At 47.9% G+C, this 21,256-nt stretch overlaps 1 protein-coding gene and 1 long non-coding RNA gene across 2 annotated transcripts in view; one reads left to right on the forward strand and one right to left on the reverse strand.

Moving 5' to 3' along the window:
• Nucleotides 1-5,199, reverse strand: part of VIPR2 (vasoactive intestinal peptide receptor 2) — a 55,871-nt gene extending 50,672 nt beyond the window's left edge. Inside the window, exons 1-2 of the mRNA XM_047695135.1 lie at nt 5,004-5,199; nt 2,510-2,609 (exon numbers count right to left, since the gene is read on the reverse strand). Coding sequence (XP_047551091.1) covers nt 2,510-2,609; nt 5,004-5,066 — 163 coding nt within the window. The 5' untranslated portion in view covers nt 5,067-5,199. The remainder of the gene's footprint in view (nt 1-2,509; nt 2,610-5,003) is intronic.
• The window catches only part of LOC125080916 (uncharacterized), a 32,662-nt gene that overhangs the window by 2,599 nt on the left and 8,807 nt on the right, over nt 1-21,256 (forward strand). The window lies entirely within an intron of this gene.

Here is a 21,256-nt window from a genome sequence, read left to right on the forward strand (position 1 = left end):
GAAAATAGGAAGCTGGGCAATTTGGCACCTGCATTTCCTCACAGTAACAACCAAGGGTTGCACAGAGCAGCTGCCAGTCGCCCCCCATATCCCCACGGCCCCACGCGTCGGCTCTGCCCAGCCACAAGGCCATCAGCTCGCCCTGGGCCAACACCTTATCCTCATGAAGCGTTGGTCAGGGACTAGGGGTGAGACCTGTGTCTTTGGAACAGAGTAAAACCAAAAGGACATTGCTTTGAATGAACTAATGCCCCACTCCATCTGTGTGAGATAACCAGTGATGAAGAATCTTTCCTATACATATAAAAGCCCCTGATTGTGGCCTATTTCATAATGGCAGAAAACTTAGCTTCCCTGAACGAGTCCCCTTTCTCATCACACAGCACCTGTCAGGTGAGCCACAGGCACAGACCTACAGATGCCCCTCCACACTGCTCTGTCCACTAGCCAGCCAACCCCAGGCCAACCGTGAGGAGATTCCGCGGAGGGAAAGTCATGAGCTGTATGCTATTTTTTAAATGTTAAGTGTTCCTTGTTGCCCACTGAAATAGTGCCAGTGTTCTATTTGTTAACAAAATTTTCTTGATGAATGTGGGAAATAAAAAGTGACAAGAAAGAAGCATGAAGTATTCCCAGAGCTTTTCCCTAAAACATCAGTTGTGAGGGCAGCGAGGGAAGGGGAGCTGTCGCCCAGGTGCAGGCTAGGGACAGGTGTGCCATCTGTAAGAATCTGTCAACAGTAATAAAACTGAGTACAGCTTGGTCTGCAATTTCATGATGGCCCCATGCCAGCAGTGTCGACAGCACTCTTCCTTCCCCATTTGGGACAGTCTGTGTGTGTCCATGGCTTGTGGCAGAGGGCCTGGGAAGTATGGCCTAAAGAAGGCAGCAGGAAATGGCAGCGTTAGGCCCCACAGAGCCTATGATGCCCCGTGAACCCTGGACGATGAACTCCCGCAAAGACATGGTTCTGTTCACCGCTGCTCCAGGAGGAGAGTTAGTACCAGTGAGTGAATGCCATTGTGGGCAGCCTCAGAGCACATCAGTGCCCGGACCGCACAGTGATGGTGTGAGGGGTATGGATCTCACTCTCCAGGCGTCTTCGGATGGCCAAGTGTCACCTACTGAGAATGCAGCAGACAGCGGGCTGGCCCACCTGTCTCTGAGCTGGAGGTCTCATGGATGGTGCTGCTGGGACCTGGGCTCACCAGATGCTCACCAGAGAATTCTAAATTCTGGCTCCTGTCTGCATTGATTTTTCCTAAATCTCTTAATGTTCACTGAAGGGAACGGACCTCAGTGGCCATGATGATAGATTTGTCTTGAGGCCCTGGCTGACAGGACCTGTGTCTCATCTATCCTCAGAGCTGGCTAATTGGTCCGAAGCCGTCCTGTCCCGCGTGGCGGTGGAGGGGGGGGGCCCTGGCTGCTGTGAGGTGGGTCCACAGTGTATGTGCTGTAAGTGCAAATCAAATACTCGGTTCCTAAGATTTAGTATAAACAAATTCAAAGTTTCTTATCAATATTTTATATTGATTATAAGTTGAAATGATAATGGTTTGGATATTTTTGGATAAAGTATATTAAAATTAATCTCCCCTTTTTTCACATTTTAATGGGGTAACTAGAATATTAAAAATTATCTATGTGGTTCACCTACTATCTCTTCTGGGCAGCAGTGGTCTAGAACAAAGCCCAAGTGTGTAACTTCTGGTCTCAAGTCCCCCTGCAGGACACCAACCTGTTTTAACACGGAGTCTTTGATTTCACTTTTTGTCTTGAAAATGAATGAAGATGAAAGACAAAAGGTTTTTGCTTCTGTTATAATGTGGGTGTTATCACGGAACCTTCTGAATTTACAGACTGTGAATGTGCCTAGCCAGAGTACACACGGTCCCAGCATGTGCGGTTTGACCTGGAGAAGGTAAAGTGAGCAAATCTGCTGTATTCACAATAGGTCTGTCTTCAGGAAAACAGAAGTCTCATTTCCCTGTTTGATTTCTGGTGTTTCCACATTCCTAACTGGACTAAAATCATCTGGGATGTGACTAAAATTTTTAAATGTGAGAAATCAGATAAAAATATTCATTCCATGGATAATGGAGTTGCTTTTGCAAAGCATAACAATGCCCATGAAAATATTTTAGTAATTTGCTCTTATGTCAAACCATGGATACTGTTACTGTTAAGGATTAAGGCTTGGGTAGGGAGAGGGTGGCTGGGGGATGGACAGTGGGGAGTGTGTGCTATGGTGAGTGCTGTGAAATGTGTAACTCTGATGATTCACACGCCTGTACCCCTGGGGCTAATAATACATCATATATTAATAAAAATAACTTTAAAAAGTTTATTATGGGAAGGATTCCCCGGCCCCCGGCAGTGGAAACAGACCTTTTTATTTTTTGAAGATGCAGGTGACTTTAAAACATCAATTTTCAGAGTGAGGGGGAGCTATCAGCCTGCCCGGTTATCCAGCTGAGCCCCTGTACTCACCAAGTGGCTATCTTACCTTTGTATTTTCCTGTTTGAGTCCTTAGAAGCTCTGTGCATTTTGTCTCTTCCTCCTGTATTTCCAGATGAAATCGACATTCTGGGTGAACACTGTTCACCTGGTCAAGGTTTAAAAAAACGGAAGTAACTAAAAATTTCACCATAAGAGGAAAGTCAAACAACACTTCTACAAAACAAAACCAACTGCTCATGGTTCTAAACTGCTCCCCAAATAACACTCACTTAAAAGCAATCACCTTCATATTTCTGACATCATTATTAAAAAAATTACTTTGTAAAAGACTTATAACACAAATGTAACCCTAACAGAATCTTTTTCTGCGCAGAAAGCAACTTACTAACCCACACATCGTCTTCTGTTCATACCACTTTGGTAGCAAAAGATTTTTTAATCCAGTGACCTTTCAGTGTCCGAGTCCTCCATTCCTAGCCCTCGATTTAGTTACAGTACACACACGTGTGCTCTCAAGACTATTCTTAATGACCACGCGCTAGCTCCAGATGCCAGCCCGCCTCATCGAAGGACAGCCTTGCACTTGCCGGACAGACCTCTAACGGGATAACTTCGTTTGCAGAGCCCGAGGTCACATCTGAAACTGTTAGAGTTTGGTGTGAAGAAGATTTTCAAAAAGATCAGAGGGTAAGTAGGGAGAGGTAGAGAGGGAAGAGTGTTATGTCGCCTGAACAAGAGGTGGGTGATTTCCTGTAGCGACCTGTCGCGGGAACTAAAGCTGTGGAACCGGGGAAGAGTGAGATCGCCTGTGAGCGTGGGCATCAGACAGAGCCACACGCTTCAGTCTTGGAAGAAAAGAGTCTCTGAGCTCTGCTTTTATGAAAATCCAACGTTCTCTCTTTTTTATTTCTCCCCATCCCAAGTACTCGTACTGCAGGCTGGAGCTGCACAGCCCTGCTCTGTCTGAAGAAAATCTTGCTTTTCCTGGGAGGCAGTCGTACTCTGGGTAGGTGACGGCCACCTGTATTCACTGACCTTACTATCCAAATGCTCGACGGGGACCCTCACCAGGTATAACGTTTCTAAACAGAATTAAAAGAAGAAAATGCTGATACTTTTGCCACAATTACCCTCACTTTTAAAAAGACACAAAGTGTCCTCTCCGCCCCCCTTTACTACTGGACAACCACCCACTGTAGAACCTCCTAGTTTCGGACAGACTGTACTTCTCCTGTATGAACAAGTCCATGGTCTTTAAATTTTAGAATTGGAAAAATTACGTTCACTTTACAAAATGTTTGTCAAGGTATAAAAAGACGCTACGGTTCCTGACATTCTTGAACATGCAGAGCAACGACTGACTTTGGGACACCTTGGGAATCAAAGCTGCATTAGCCAGAATAATCCTGGTACTTGTGACAACCAGCTCTTTCAAAGCATTAATGACTAACAAGGGTCTTCTTCTTTTTTTTAAGAAAGATTTTATTTATTTACTTGACAGAGGGAGAGAGGACAAGCCCGCAGAGCAGCAGGCAGAGGGAGAGGAGGAAGCAGGCTCCCGCCGAGCGGGGCTGGATCCCGGGACCCTGAGGCCGTGACCCGAGCGGCAGGCAGCCGCCCAGCCCACTGCCCCCCCTCCGGCGCCCCTAACAGGGTCTCCCTAAACCCCCTTCCTCCGCAGGACAGGCCCGGTGGCCTTCAGCCCAGACGAGGGACTTTCGTCGGTTCCCACGCCAACAACGTCCCCGCACAGCTGCGTCCGGGGCTTCACGGCCGCGGCTCCAGCCCGGCGATCCGGAGGCAAGACGGACACACGGACGGACGGACGGACGCGCAAGCCCTGCCTCGGCGCAGGAGGAGAGCAAGAACCCGGCTGGCGGTTCCTTCCGACACAAGGAAGAGCTCTCGGGAGCCGGAGAAGCGGGTCGCGCGGTCGCGAACCACCCGGTGCTCGGGCGCCCCGCGCCCCCCGCGCCCCCCGCGCCCCGCAAGGAGCCGCGACGGAGGAAGCAGAGCGCGTCCGAAGGGAACTTGGCCGAAACACGAAACAAACACAAAGCATCGACGAGACTCAGGAGGAGACGGAGCGGCGCCCGTGACAAGGCCAACTCCGGTCTCCCGGGGGGGGGGGGGGATATGGCCCTGTCCCCCGTCCCTCGCTCGGGGCGACGACGTGACCGCCCCGCGCGCCCAGCCTCACGCCCCCGGGAAGCAGCGGCCAAAACAGCGCCTCCTTGACCGGGTCCCGCTTCCAGCAAACCGGGGACCACACGGACGGGACCGACAGCCGCCCCTTCCCCGCCCGAGCCCTCGTCTGACCCGCGGGGGAGGGTCCCGGGGCTCCTCCGACCACCGCGTTCCCGACCCGGACCCCAGACCCGGACCCGGACCCGGACCCCGGCGAGCGAGGGTGCTGGGCCGGCCCGGTGCCCCGCGCCCGGACGCGGGAGGGGAGCGCCGCGGTCGGGAGCCGCGCCCCAGTCCCCGGAGGGAGGACGCGCGTGGGGTGCGGGAGGGCGGGGGCCGCGGACGCACTCACGGGGGCGAGCAGCCAGCCGCAGCAGGTCAGCAGCGCGGGCGGCAGCAGCGCGCGCGCCCTCATCCCGGCTCGGCGGACGCCAGCATGGGCCGAGCGCGCACCCCGCTCCGGCCCGGCTCCCGCCGGCGGTCGCAGCTCCGCGCGCCCTGCAGCTGCCGCTGGGCCGCCGGAGCGCGTGGGCGGGCCGCCTGGTTCCCCGCGGGCCGCCAGCCTGGCTGCTCCCCGAGCCCCGCGACTCCGCCCCCGGCGCCCGGGACCCCGCCCCGCGCCCCTTCCTCCCCGCGGCCCCCCACCCTCCCTCGGCCTTGCTCCCAGCGTCCCCAGCTCCTCCCCTCCCAGCCCCGCGCGCTCTCCGCTGGGCCCCGCGCGCTTCCCCCTCTGCCCCGCGTCCCCGCCCCGCGCCCGCTCCCACCGCGCACCACGTCCTCCAGCCTTGCCCCGCGCGCCGGGCGGCTGGCGGAGCAGAGAGACGAGCGCAGGCAGGCGAAGGGCTTGCCGTGGCCTCCAGACTGCACGTGGAGCGGTCAGCCCGAGAGCGACTTGGGAGTGACCCTCTTTGGGAACAAGGAAACTGGGCTCCGGTCGTGAACCGCCACGGGTTTGCACCTACCTACGTCCTCCTCGTTAAATAATAAGCTGAAGGCGCCCCCCAAATGTCAAGAAACCCAGTTAGGATGGGTGTGCTACCTTCGAAGCCAGTGGGATTGGGTCGGGGCAACTGAAACGTTAGAAGAAAATTGGGGTGCGTTTGGGTGTGGGCGGACTCCCCATGTCGGCGGGCCCTGCCCAAGCCAAACCAGGAAAGCCATTCTGTCCTCCCGAGTGGCGAGTGGCGGCTGCAGAGGGGCCCGAGATGGAAATGGGCATATCCGGAAGCATCCCCTCAGCTCTGAACACCCCAAAGGATTATTTCAGTGTTAGAGCTGGCTGCTATCCAGCAGATAGAAAAGCACCTAGAAATGGAAAATGAAACAGGTAATTTTTGTTGTGGTTTTAACTTCCCTGCGAAAATAACTGCTTACACGAAACCTAGAACAAGAATAGTACGAAGTACCCTCTCACCCTCTACCTAGATTCAGCTGTGAAGTCTTACCGTGTTGGCTTTTTATCACTTGTGTCCTCTCTGACCACCCTAACCACCCCCCCCATGTATCAATTAATATCTATCAGTCGTCTGTCTGTCATCCGTCTAGCTGTCTGTCTGTCAACCATCATTCTCTCTGTGGGGGAGCAGTCTTAGAGGCCAAGACCAGACGTTCTAGGTGGATAAAGCGTGTGGTCTAGAGGCTTGCTGACCCTGGGTCCAACTTCATAAAGATTCCTTTACTCACTATTCAACCCGTGACAAGCCAACAGACTACCTGAGCTATATGCCCATTGGTAAATGAGAATAATGACACCTGCCTTCCCCCCCGGAAGGTGGCTGTAGGAATCAAGATCATTACTGCGTCCGTGTTTTGTTGTTGAGGGCCCGCACTCGAAACAGTACTACCCTGGGTTCAAGGCAATGTGTAGGAGTTCGTGTGATGGGAAGTAAGTGCGACCATAGTGAGACACAGGCTAATGGGAGAAGGAGGAGTTGGCTGCCCCTTCGAGGCCCTGGAGGAGAATATGTGACTGGTTAGGAGAATGGCTACGAGTGAGAGATCAAGGATGGAGAGAGGCAGCATCTCAGAAGCACCAAGGAACAACGAATGTGCTGAGAGCATCACAGACATCAAGAAGTATGGCCCATTTGGGAGACTGGAGAACGTGAGACTGTCTTGACCCAAGTGAGGACAGAATCAGTGTTGTGTGAGTGTTGGAATTATACACCATGCAGGTGGATTGCACAAATTAGACAAAATGTTGTCTAATTCTGACTGTTCGTACCTCGTTAAATTCCCACTGATGTCGGGATGGGTGGTACTGTTTTGGGTGAATCCCCACTCTCCCAGGAATTTTCCCACTTCCCTTGCAGGGGGCCTGTGTGTTCTCCGGGCGGGAGGAGGGGTTCTTCTGTAGGTTCCTGATATGGTAGAGCAGTGGCCTTGTCTCTGGGCCTCTGGCACTGGCCTTGTTGAGCTGTGGTAGCCCTAGATCAGCTGTGCTCACACCTTGCTGAAGCCTTGGTCCCTGCCCTGGGCTCTGGTCACGAGGGCCCCACTACTGCCTCCCGCTCCCTGAGACCTCTTCTGACCACACCTGCCCTCAGCACCCGCACCTGACACTGTTCTGAGGTGTCTGGGAGCGGCTGTAACTATGAGACACTTTTCAGTTGCTCTCCCCACCTCCTGCCTGGTCACCCCTTCTGCCAGCTCCCCCTTGCCCACACAGCGTACCCCGCCTGGCACTGTTTTTGCCAGTGGCTTCCCTGGTTTTCCTGGCTCAGCTCTGAGCCCACGGTGGAAGCTGAGCAGGTCAGAAGCTCAGAAACCCATTGATTTAGTGAAGGGAAGCCTTAGGGCTTTGTGGTCAGAAGAGAGTGAAATAGCTCAAAACTAAATACTTTCCAAAAGAGAAGAATAAGCTTTGAATACACGTAACTCTGAGGTCCTTTCAGTCCTTCTGCCAAGACTAGATGAGTAACTCTGGGGACCACACCTGCTAGGGTGGAGGGTCATGGCCACACCACACGAGGCCGTTGTTAACTTGGACCTGTGAGGAAATTCACCGTTTGCTGTGCTGCAATTTAAGTGACTTTTAGAAGCCTGGATGCTAGAGGTCGATAGAACGCGCACTTTCTCTTCCAGCCTAAGAAAGCCTGGGGCTTTGGGGAGCGCTTCACATCATTCATGAGCTCACAGCGTTGTGCAGGGGAGAGCAGCAGGGCTCACAGGAGTGCCCTTCCGGACCCAAGCCCTGGCCCCGCACCTCACGGGTAGAGCACATGTCCTGTGGTTGTGTCCTGAGTCCTTCCAGGCACACGGTGCCCTGGCCCCTCGGTGCCCTGATGCTCAGGGAACCCTGGAGCACAGCTGCTGCGTCACCCAGTACCAGGAGGCTGCATCAGCTCCCCAGGCTGTGCAGTACCGTCCCCAAGGTGCGCGTGACCTACTTCTCAAGGGATTATGAAGAGAGAAATCAAACATGAGCCACGGAGAACACTCGCAGACATTTTTAAAAGTATATGGATGGGAAGTGCTGCTTTCAGGATGTGCCCCCCTCAGCCCCAGACCGGCCCCGGCTTCCTGGGTGCAAGATGTAGTGTGGACTCAGGCCCAGGATGGGTCAGTGGGATCTGGGCTGCTCGTCTGCCCAGGCCGTTTCTGGCCCTTCCTATTTTCAACCACAACCAACCTATTCAATGAGATGGATTCCTTTGAGTAAACTTCCCTTACGCCTGTGACTTTGAGAGACCCTGACAGCCCTCGGTCCTTTCTGGTGAGGATCTCTTTTCCAGATAGAAAAGGCCCAGTGCTGTGGGTTAGCAACACCCTCAGCTGCTTAATTTAAAATTCTCACGACCCTCCCCCGTCCTAGCCCCGTCCTGCACCAGCCGGAACCCCGGGGCCGGAACACGGGGCCAGGAGCTGTGCACAGCACCATAGGGTAGGAGCCTCCCCTCCCCAGCCTTACCCGCACACCCTTCCCCACTGCAGCCCGGGCATCCTCCAGGTCAGAGGGAGGGTGGGAAGAGTCAGGAAGCCCTACTTCCCCAGCACAGTGAGGTCTGCAGGCCTCCTGTGCCCCCACCATCCTCGAGACCTTACAGTTGTTGCCCTCTGGGTGCAAAGGGTGCCCCTCAGGGTGTTTTCCCTTCCACTGGGATCGTCTTTCCTCTCCAGACCATTCTCCTGAAGGTCCGTCTGAAGATGGTCCATGGGAGGCGACAGCTGGCTAAGGAGACAAAAACGTGCCCTTTGTTTTCCAGACAGAGGCAGCCAGCCAGATGCAACCTCCCATTCAGACTTCCCAGGCATCAGAGTCACTGCTGCTTCCTTCAGAGGACACAGGCCGATCTCCCCAAATGGGTCTTGAGGTACTTCACTTGGGTCGGGGGAGAGGAAGCACCCCTAGCTCCCTGGTGGAGAAGGGCCATGTTGAGCACAGTGGGGTCTCTCCCCTAAGTCTGCCCTGCTGGCCTCCTTCTCTAATTCAGCTTGGAACAGACCTTGGCAACCCTCCTGTCGATGGTCTAGCATCTGACTTTGAAATGTGGGGTGCTCATCACAGCTCTCTGGCCTTTGGGTTTAAATGCTGACATAATTGGCTGAGCCACCCTCAATGTTCTTCCAGCTCTCTGCTGAGCCTGGCCCAGAGACCTTCAGAAGAGGGTCTGTCCCTGGGGAGGCCCCCAAAGTAAAGGAAGCATGGTAGTGTGTGTAAGCTGCCTCTGGAAAGTGTGATTTTGTAAACAGCTTCGTCTTTCAAGCAGTTCATGCGCACAGCAAAACTGGGTGGGAGGACAGGGTTCCTATATCCCCATCACCTTTCCAGCCAGTGTTCTTTTTTTCCCCTTTAAAATTATTTTTATTAAATCATACATGGACAGCAGCTTCTTAGCTCTACGCATGCATCTACATTTTTTTAAATAAACATCCTGGCTAATAGCTTTTCAGATTTTTTTTTTTTAAAGATTTTATTTATTTACTTGACAGACAGAGATCACAAGTAGGCAGAGAGGCAGGCAGAGGCGGGGGGGGGGAGCAGGCTCCCCACTGAGCAGAGAGCCCGATGTGGGGGCTCGATCCCAGGACCCTGGGATCATGACCTGAGCCGAAGGCAGAGGCTTTAACCCACTGAGCTACGCAGGCGCCCCAGCTTTTCAGATCTTTGAGAAAAATCTTTAAAAAGGTTTCACGTGTCAGCTGAAACATACAAATTCAGCATTATCAAAGGAGGATCGCTTCTACACTCTTACAGTGTGTAGCCTTTGTAGGTGGGCTTCCTTCACAGACCAGCCTGCATTTAAGGTGCCTCCGTGTTTTTCTGAGGCTTCTTAGCTCAGTTCTTTCTAGCACATTCAACTGTCCATCTGTTCCACAGTTTATCCACTCACTTGTTGAAGGATGTCTTGGTTGCTTCCAAGTTTTAGCAATCTGAGTAAAGCTGCTGTCAATATTCATGAATAGATGTTTTGTGTGGACATAAGTATTCAGTTCACTCAGATAAATATCTAGGGGTATAATTGTTGGATCGTATGGTAAGAATATGTTCAGTTTTGTAAGAAACTGCCCAACTCTTCCACAACGGCTGCATAGTTTGCATTCCCACCAGCAACCAGTGTGAGTTCCAGTTGCTCCACTTGCTGGCCAGTGTTTGGCCTTGTCAGTGTTCCACATTCTGGCCATTTTAGGAGGTGTGTAATGGTATCTTATTATTTTACTTTTATTTCCCTGAGAACATATAAGGAAGAGCATCTTTTTATATGCTTATTTGCCATCTGTATATCTTTTTTGGGTGAAGTGTCTGTTTCAGATCTTTAGTCAATTAAAAAAATGTATTGTTTGTTTTCTTACTGTTGTTTTAAAATATTTTTGGAAATTTTTGTATTCTAGTCCTTTATCAGATAGGTGGTTTGCAAACATTTCTCCTGGTCTATGGTTTGTCTTCTCAGTTGCTTAATGTGTCTTTCACAGAGCAAAAATCTTTAATTTTAATAAAGTCCCACTCACAGTTTTTTCTTTCTTGGATTGTGCTTTTGGTGTTGTATCTAAAAAGTCATCACCAAACCCAAGGTCATCTAGATTTTCTCATTTGTTATCTTCTAGGAGTTTAATAGTTCTGCATTTTACCTTTAGGTCTGTGATTCATTTTGAGGTAGTTTTTGTGAAAGGTGTAAGATATGTGTCTAGATTCAGTTCTTCTGCATGTGGATGTACTGTTGTTTGTTGTTCCAGTAGTATTTAATGAAAAGACTGTCCTTTCCTTATGAATTCCTTCTGTTTCTTTGTCAAAGATGAGTTGACTGTATTTGTCTGGGCCTATTTCTGGGTTCTCATTCTATTCCACTGGTCTATTGTCTAGTCTTTTAACTCTCTTGTCTTTTAACATAGTCTTTCAACACTGTCCTGATAACTGGAGCTTTAAATTAAGTCTTAAAGTCTTACTAGATTTGTATTAGTCCTTTGACTCAGTTCTCCTTCAATACTGTGTGGCTATTCTGGATCTTTTGCCTCAAGATAAATGTTAGAATCAGTTGTCCATATCCACAAAATAGCTTATTGGCATTTTGATTGGATTTGCATTGAATCTATAGATTAATTGGGGAAGAACTGACCTCTTGACAACATAGAATATTTTTATCCATGAACATGGACTATCTCCCCATTTATTTATTTCTCCTTTGATGTCATTCATCGAATTTTGTAGTTTTTCTCACATAGATCTTTTACATATTTTGTTTGATTTATAGCTAAGTTATCAGACGTTTTTTGGTGCTAATGTTAACAGTAAGTTTATCTTCCAGTTGTTCATTACTGGTATATAAGAAAGCAACTGACCTTTTTTTTTTTTTTTTAATTTGACAGAGAGAGATCACAAGTAGACAGAGAGGCAGGCAGAGAGAGAGGAGGAAGCAGGCTCCCTGCTGAGCAGAGAGCCCAATGCAGGACTCGATCCCAGGACCCTGAGATCATGACCTGAGCTGAAGGCAGAGGCTTAACCTACTGAGCCACTCAGGCACCCAACTGACCTTGTATATTAACCTTGTATCCTGCAACTTTGCTATAGTCACTAATTGGTTGTAGGAGATTTTTTGTGTTGTTGATTCTTTGGGATTTTCAACATAGACAATGATGTCATTTGTGAACAAAGGTAGTTTTATTTCTTCATTTCCCGTCTGTGTACGTTTTATTTCTTGTTCTTGTCTTATTTCATTAGCTAGAACTTCCATTATGATGTTGAATAGTAATGGTAGAGGGGATATCCATGCCTGCCTGATTTTAGCAGGGAAGTATCTAGTTTCTCACCATTAAGTATGATATTAACTGTAGAGTTCCCTCCCCCCCAATCTTTTTTAAATTGAAGAAGGTCCCCTCAATCCCTACTTTATTGAGAGTTTTTATCATGAATAGGTGTTAGCTTTTGTCAAATGCTTTTTCCACATCTATTTTATGTAATAACATGATTTTTCTTCTTTAGCTTGTTGATGTGATAAATTATATTAATTGATTTTTAAATTTTGAATCAGTTTTATATACCTGGAAAAAAATCCCCCAAGTTTGTACAGTATAAGTATTTTTATAAATTGTTGGATTTAGTTTGCTAATATTTTGTTGAGTATTTTTGTATCCATGATCATGAGAGATATTGGTCTGCAGTTTTCTTTACTCACAATGTTCTTGTCCAGTTTTGGTATTATGGTAAAGCTGGCCTTATACAGTGAATTAGGAGTAGTCCTCTACTTCTATCTTCTAGGAGAGATTGTAGAGAATTTGTACAATTTCTTCCTTAAATGTTAGGTGAAATTCACCAGTGAACCCATCTGGGCCCACTATTTTCTGTTTGGGAAGGTTATTATGTATTGATTTAATTCATTTCATAGATACAGGCTTATTCAGATTTTCTATTTCTCTTTATGTGAGTTTTGGTAAATTGTGTTCTTTAAGGAATTATTTCATCTTACCTAAGTTATTGAATTCATGGACATAGAATCATTCCTAATACTCTTTTATTATCCTTTTAATAGTGATCAGTAGTGATGAACTTGCCTAGAAGTTTATCAATTTTATTGAACTTTGCAAAAGAACTAGCTTTGGGTTTCATTGATTTTTCACTAATGTTTTCCATTTCATTGATTTTTGTTCTAATTCTTTATTTTCTTGTGTTTACTTTGGACTTAATTTACTTTCTGCCCCTCTAATTTCCTAAAGTGAAAGTTTAGATAACTGACTTTATCTTTCATCTTCTCTAATGTGTGCTTTCAATGCTTTAGACTTCCTTCTAAGTCCTATTTTTCCTGTATCCCACAGATTTTGATTAGTTGGATTCAAATCCATTTTCAAAAAACACTACCACGAAAAAGGACACATCGTTGTATAGATGTAGTGACAAAGAGCAGGAGAAGAAAAAACACTGAAGAAAAAGCTCCAGGCTTGCAACCCATCTGGGGACTGGCATCGCTTTCTCTCAGGCCTTAAAGTCCCCATCTATGAAATAAAGAAGTTGGCCATGACAATCTCTCAAGCCCTCCTCTGGTTCTAACACTTTGAGACTTTAATATGTCTCTTGGGGTATCTGTTAATGCATGGAAATGTCCCGTTCAGTAAATTTTTCCTTAAAGTGTAAAAAACCCCCACATTATACCACTTTATAGGTAGAAGAACTACCTTATAACAGAGTATCCCCAATAAATCCTTCTGTCCTTTAAAATTTGTCATTCAATTTATGTGTCCATAAGCTATAACAAAAAGCACTTCTATTAGTATTTTGAACAAATTGTTATCTGTTAGATCAATTAGGATTAAAATAAAAAAAAACCCCAAGATTTAGTTTTACCTTCAGTTATTCCTTCTCTAACAATCTTCTTTATGGGGATCCAAGATTCTAACCTATACCATCTTCATTTTCAATGAAGAATTTATTTTAATATTTCTAGCAAGGCAGGGCTACATGTAGTAAATTCCCTCAGTTATATTTGCTTAAGAAAGTCTTTATTTCTCCTCCACTTGTGAAGGTTACTTTTGATGGATACAGAATACTATATTGGTAGGTTTCTTTTCCATTAGCACTTGAAAACATTTCACTCCTTTTCTTTTTGCTTGCATGGTTTCTGGAGAGAAGTTGAATCCAATTCTATTATTTATTTATTTATTACTCCTCTATATGTAAAGTTCCTCCCCCCAACCCCCTTTTCTGGCTTAATTCAAGATTTTCTCTGTTCTTAATTTTCTGCAATTTGAATATGAGTACTTCCACCCATTAGAGAACTAAGCCCAAGCTCCTTAGGACAACATTAAGGCTCTTCAGGACATGACCTTCAATACCTCTTGTTTGGTGCAATGGGGAGAGTGTGGGCTTCAGAGTTAGGTGCTAGACTCTTATCTCTCCTGCTGGCTTGCTGAGTGTTCCACGATCAACTATTTACGGTCTCTGAACGTCAGCTTCCTCAGCATACTATGAAAGCATAGAAGTCACACTGACCTTCCTTGTGAGGTCAAAATATCTCATACCCTTCCATACCTGCCCAGATGTACACTTCCTCTTTTTCCTTCCATATATCCACATGGAGGCAGGGAGAGGGAGAGAGGGGCACAGAGGGAGAGAATCTCAAACAGGCTCCACACCCAGTGCAGAGACCAATGTGGGGCTTGATCTCAGGACCCTGAGATCATGACCTGAGCCAAAATCAAGGGTTGAACGCTGAACTGACTGAGCCACCACATGCCCCCTCCCTTCCATATGTTCTGTTACTTGTATTTCACATGGCTTTTCTCCCTCACATCCCCTACCATGAAGAAGACTGAATGTTTAATAGGGGTGTGGGCTGCCTGTCTCTCTTGCCCCCATTTCATCCCTGTGTCTAAGTGTAGATTTTTTTGATACTTATTCTGCTTGGTATTCCCTAAACTTCCTGGATTTTTGTTTCCCACCATTAATTTTGGAAAATTCTCAGTCATTATTGTTTTAAATATTTCTTCTCTTGACTTCTCTTTTTCCTTTTCTTCCTTCTTTCACTATGTGTGTATTACAGAGAAATGTTCTTGGAAATTTCTTGTTCTGGAAATTGCTCTGGAAAGTTCTTGGACATTTTGTTCCATCTTTTTCATTCTTTTTTTCTCATTACATTATAGTTCTGGAAGTTTCTATGGACATTTCCTCAAGCTCACTGATTCTTTCCTCAGTAATGGCCAGTCTAATGATGAACTCATAAATGCATTCATTTCTGTTAATAGTGTTTTAATTTTCTAGCATTTCCTTTTGACTCTGTCTTAGAATTTCCACTCTTTGTTTACATTATCTATAGATTCTTTTATGTTGTTCACTTTTCCCCTTAAAGTCCTTAGCATATGAATCATAGTTGTTTTAATTTCTAGGTCTAATAATTGCAACATTTCTGCCATATCTGAGTCTGTTTCTTATGCTTGCTTTGCCTCTTCAAACTGTGATTTTTGTCTTTTAGTATGCCTTGTAATTTTTCTGTTAGAAGTTGAACACAATGTGCCGGGTAAAAGAAACTGAGGTGAATGGGCCTTTGGTATTAGTTTTTATGTTTATCTGGCTAGGAGTTGGGTTGTATTTGCTGTTTGCTGTAACTGATATTACAGGCTGCAGTTTTCTCCGGTACCTTGTTATTTTCTGCTCTGCCGTCTCTGGATTTCTTAGGGACTTTTAAAATAAGGTCCGAGATGTGTAGTCCTCTCAGTGTCTTTCCCTGTTGTTATACAGGAATCTTACTGATGTGCAGAGGTGAGGTGGGGGAAGGGAGGGCTGCTTAGTCCTAGTGTTGGGTCTCTGTCTTTTGGGGAGTCTGTGCCTCTGGACCATCGACTTCACTAGAACTTCTCAGGTTTTTCTTCCCCTTCAGTGGGATAGAATGGGTAGAGTGGGCTGCAGTCGAGTAACTCCCTTTCCTCTGCGTAGGTTAGGCTCGGAGAAACCCAGCAAGTTAGGGTTAGCCGGTTCCCCCGGCTAAGAGGCAGGTCTTACTAAGAACAGAGGACTCTTATGTTTTTAAAAACGGGTTCCTCCCTTCCCCCACTGCTGGAAGCATGAAGGGATTTTTCTCTGATGTTCACCGTGAGAACCATACCTGGAGGTAAGTCATAACTGTGAGGCCCCCGAGGCCTGGGCTCTCCTGCAGGCTTTAACTCGCAGATTTGTCCACAGTGAATTCATCAGTTAATCAGTTACAGCTTGGGGTCTCCCGCCCCCGCACCGGTTTCCACAAAGATTTCTGCTCCTGGGATCCTGCTCATGGAAGCTGTGAGTCTCTGTATCAACCTGTCTCTCCAGTTCTGGGAGCAGTGGTTTGCTCTCTGACCTCAACTCTGTGATGAATCTAAGACACGTTTTTGATTTTCAGTTTCTTCAGCTTTTTCTCCTTGAGAGGACAGGAGTGATGCCTTCCTCACATGCTGAATTAGAAATTAGAAATCTATTGAAAGCTGTTTTCTTAAAAAAAAAAAAAAAGTACAAACCAGAGGTTAGGGTGGACAGAGGTAGGGTAGAATGTAGCATATTTTTATAAATGTACTGGATTATTTTTCAAAGTATTTTCCAGAGTGTACATTGGGTGGACTCCACTATTTACTCAACATGTGGTTAAGTTCAGGTAGAATAAATCAGCTGATTACTGATCAGCACGTTAGCTGATAAAGCAATGACAAGATTTTCTCTACTTTTTTAAGCCAGGAAAGCCTCCGTACTTATAACCTTAATATTTTCCACGGCAGGCTGACTTTACGGAGCTAATAAATTCCACCCGAAAGGCTGAATGTGCAGACCAGAGTGACTTCCCCTGAACACTGCCTTTTACTTCTGCTGCACTCACTCCGTTTGGTCTAAAATCCTTGGAACTAGTTCAGGGAGTGCATTATTTCCCACAAGAGAGAAGGGGAAAAACAGCAACCATTTCAACACACCTTCTAACTCTCTTTGGCTCTGCAGCCCTGTTCTGCGTTTCTCTTGTGTCTTGACACAGATTATCCCTCAGCGGTGCAGTAAGGGCTCTGAAGCCGCTGCCTGCCCGCGCGCCCTTGCCCACGGGCACTGACGGCTTCTGGAGCTTCCCGCAGGGCAGAGCCCGAGGGCTCAGGGGCGGCCCCTCCTCCTCTTGTCCTTTTCTGCTCCTGCCTCTCCCACGGGCTCTCAAACAGCAGCTTCCTCCACAGGAAGCTTGACTCTCCCAGGGCTTCGTCTCTTCCCGGCTCACAAATGGCCTTAGTGTCCTGACTTCCATGTATTTCTGCTCTAAGGGACCCAAGCCTCGCGCAAGGGATTTAATGCTTTTTATAGCCAGGATGGTGGGTCTAGGGGGCAGGGCCAGGCTTTCAGATGTGTGGACCCCTTACAGGTAAGACTGCTCTGGTGCTTCCCCTCCCCTGGCACTCACTCCCCCGGCCCCTCCAGGTTCCACCCTCTGAGGCTGGGCCCTGGTTCCACCACCCACCACAATCGCGAGCTGACTCTGGGCTGTCGGAGCGTGCAGAATGTGCAGAATGTGCCTCCGGCCGGTGCCCTCTCCAGGTGGTGCTGCCCTGCTTGGGTGATGGGACGGAGAAGGGTTTCCGACTGTCGGCTCCTGGACCCCGAGCACCCGTGAGAGCAGGTCCAGAGCATCCCCCAGTGCACGTAACAGTCTTTACCACAAAGAAGCCCCCTGACGAAACTCAGCAAAATGGCTTGGGGCAACCTGTTCACAGTTGGAAGAGAAGTGATGTGTTTCTAGGGTGAAGATGGTGTGGGCTGGGTGAGGGGTGTCGGAGGTCTGGAGGCCTGTCTGACCTGTTTTTATAAAAGCAGCCCTGGCCACAGGGGGAAAGACGTCACAATGCCAGGGAGCGCTGCGAACGTCAGGATCTGAAAGACTGCGTTGCCTTTCAGAATGGTTTGTGTCTGTTTTTTAAGGAGAAGAGAAAAAAATGAACAGCTTAAGGGAACACAAAATAAAGATCTCCTGTTTTTAACCACCTATTCAGCAGAAATGAGAATTAAGAAGTAAACTGGTAAACGGGACTTGGTTTAAAAGTTTTCTTCTAGGGGCACCTGGGTGGCTCAGTAGGTTAAGCCTCTGCCTTCGGCTCAGGTCATGATCTCAGGGTCCTGGGATCGAGCCCCGCATCGGGCTCTCTGCTCAGTGGGGAGCCTGCTTCCTCCTCTCTCTCTGCCTACCTCTCTGCCTGCTTGTGATCTCTGTCTGTCAAGGGGATGAATAAAATCTTTTAAAAAAATAAATAAAAGTTTTCTTCTAAAATGAAGGGGAAGGATCAGTAATTACTCCACTGTCCTTGGAGAATTGATAACGTCCCCCAGGATCCGTGGATGGAGCGCCCATGAGGGCTCTTCTATGCTCACACTTCTGTAACACAAGACCAGAGGCACTAATGTCCTTTCATTACAGTAGTGTTGCATAAGCTCTGTCCTTCAGTACTTTCCATCCATTCTGTTGGTCCTGCCTGCCTGCTTGGAAAGGGGGGGGGGGAGGGGCCAGGGGCCAGGGTCTGCATTGGCTCCTAGCACAGAGCGCTCCCGAGGGCTGCACCCGGCTGGCTGGACGTCACGTAACAGCAGGTGAGGAACACTGCTCCCTCGGACTCAAGCACCCAGGGATTATTTTCATCCTGTGGTAGCTGAGGTGCGGGAACCTTGGGAACCTCGGTTTTGCCGAAGGCCTCCCAGACAACCCTCCATGATCATTACCTCTTGGGACATAAGTCTCCTCATTTGCAGAATGAGTTATTGAGCAGGCTAGTCGACGACTCTGACTACCTCCAACACTCTGAAAGCAAGCTAAATTGATATTTAAAAATTAGAGTTAGCTGCATTTTCATATTTATTGCAGTCTTTAAAAGAACAAAATGAGGCTTTTTACCTGCTCTGCTGTCAAAGCTAGAAATGCCTTCCTTTCTTCTATGTTAGGCATCTGTAGAAGACAATAGTTCAGGACTGTGTTTACACGGGGAACCAGTGAAAACTCTGTTATTTGGCTGGTCCTACCCTGCAAACCAGTGTCAGTTCATCTGAAAGAGGAAAACATCCCAGGGACCATTCAGTTACCAGAGACGACCTTTCTGGGAGAATCGCTGCATGGCAAATGCCAAGGGCAGGAGAGCTGTATAGGTCTGTCTGCAGCCGGGCTGTCCCCGCTCGGGTCTGCCTGCTCTGCTGTGAAGCTCGCTTGTAAGTCTCTTGAGGGCTAAGTTCAAGGCAGCTGAGAAACTTAGTTTGGAAACTCGCTTACAACCATAACAAGTCAGAGGAGCAGATATTAAATCTAAGAAAATGACACAGGGACTAAAAGATGATGCTGGTGGTGTGTCACTGCACGTAGGTGACATTACGTGATCGCCACATGACAAGGCTGAAGAACCCAGAGTATGGTCTGCATGAGACATGTGCAGAAAGCTGAGATGGGAGGAGATGGTTAAGGTGTCTTCCAACCGTAGGCTTCGATGGGTCAGGAAGGACTGTCTCTTGTGGGGCGTCCTGCTAACGGGCAAGGCCAGGCAGGCGGGGCAGAAGGGGCCTGTTTGGGAAGGCAAGGACTCCAAGGACCCAGGAGGGGTTGAAAGGCAGGAGGTTGCACAGCTAAGGTCCAAGGGGCCTCTTACATCTGCGGTGTCGGAGTTGTTTAAGACATACGGGTGTTTTACTCTCCTGTTGGCATCGAAATGCATACATGGAGATGTGCTGTCCATTTGTGCGTTACTATCCAAACAATTCATGAACTGGCTGGAGTGCCTTCTGAGCGGGCACGTGCAGGGCCCCTGGGCAGCTGGGGGCCCGTCTCCATCAGGGCACGATGGGCTGGGCTGCCTCGCTGCAGGTGTGCCCGGTCAACACTTGTCCTTGGCTAAAGGAGGTCGGACTGATTGTCTTGATTTCCAGAGGGGGACAAAGCTGACTCGCACAGTCTAGAGGGGTCCTTAACTTGGCCGTTTTGGTTTGGTGGGGGCCCCTCATCTTGCTGCCGGGTGCACTCTGCTTCATAGAGATGCGAGGCCTGGACCAGCCCTGCCTGAGGGGGCCTGTGGAGGCTGCCAAGGTCCAAGGGCACAGACAGGTGTCCGACGGCTGCATATTGATGGTTTTCAAACCACAGATCCAAGTTTCTGAGCTATTTGGACAACATAACTGGACTTAGTTGATTCTTCTATCATTAGAAAGATGGCCACATGAGGCATTTCTTAACAATAAACTACTAGGGGACACAGCAAAGAGTGACCCAGGACCCTAGTCACCCACCATCTCTCAATCATCACAGACCCCAGCCCGGCTGCCTGGAGCTCCATGGACAGGACTCCTGGTCCAAGGTCAGCATTGAAACAGAGACACTGGGTGGGAAGTGGGAGCCTTATATTGGGTAGTGAGGAGGGTCATGCAAAAAAAATGGAGAGTGAGCCATGGGAGAGTGGGGAGATGAGGAGGGAGACGATCTGAGGATGAATTTGTCAATTTTGACTTCAAAATTTTCCTGTGACTTTACTCTCAGTTGAGCTAGTTTTGTGCTAATTTTGTACACTAAAATGCAGAGCTCTAATCTGGGTCTCTTGTATTTTTTTTCCTATTTCTGTGTATTTTTGCTAAAGTTTCTGAACAATTACTTTGTAAACAAAAATGAAAGTTATTTTTGAAGTTTTTAATGGAACAATATATACCTGTAGAAATACATTTTCCTTGGTTTAATTTTTTATGTAGTTTCTGCCTATATTAAGTTTCATAATATTCATACATTTGTTAGTCTATCTACTGTGCCATTAACCGAGCCAGGTGCTAGGAAGTGTGACCAACCGCAGGCTTGTCTCTGCCCACCAGGGGCGGACACCGTGGTGCTAGCTCAGACTTCTAGGGAAAAACATGTGCACACGCACTTGGGCATACACCACATGCCTCACAGAGAAGCTGAACGATTTTATCTCTCGTTCCAGTGCTGAGATTTTCAAAAGACTTTGGGACGTTCCCTTTCCAGCTGACACAATGCTCTTCAGCCCCAAATTGTAGGAAACAGGGATTTATATGCTTTCACTGAATGTGGATCAAAGAAAAGTGTCAGAAAGCAAGACTTGTCTTCCAGGGAATTATTCCATTAGTGACAAATTTTGAGCTTAAAAATACCAGATGAAAAAGTCCCTGCTCAGGTGGGTAAGAGACAATAAATGCTTCAAGCTTTTCAGTCCAGAAGCAACTGGTGGTGTGTTTTCCAGAACCACCACTGTCTCCTTGCCTTCTCCAGCTGGTGATGGTACTCCCAGGTGCCAGCAAGGTTTATTGCCAGAAATACACAAGTTTCTGGATTCAACTAAATGGTGCACATGTCTGTTCTTTGAAGCACATTTTCCCTCTTTACTTTCTAAAGCTGAGTCAAAGGTTGCGCAATGTGTGTTTTACGTATGTGTGCCCCAGTGGGACCAGAGCTAGAACATTTCCAGAAACCAGGGGGCTTCATGGCACCCCCCATCACTGTCCTATCTCACCATCCAGCACAGTTGTGTCAAAGCTACAACATGGTGATAAGTAGAACACTGGTTGGGCCTGGTCTGATGGACCGTCCAGGACCAAGACCATGGCTGGAGCCCGTGTCCCTTTTTTTGACATTGAACCTCATGGTGAGGTGTCTAGAGCTGTTGCTCATGTGGCTTCACCTCCCAGCTGGGTTGTAGACTCACCAC

This window comes from Lutra lutra, chromosome 11 (assembly GCF_902655055.1).
Source record: "Lutra lutra chromosome 11, mLutLut1.2, whole genome shotgun sequence".
NCBI classification, from domain to species: domain Eukaryota; kingdom Metazoa; phylum Chordata; class Mammalia; order Carnivora; family Mustelidae; genus Lutra; species Lutra lutra.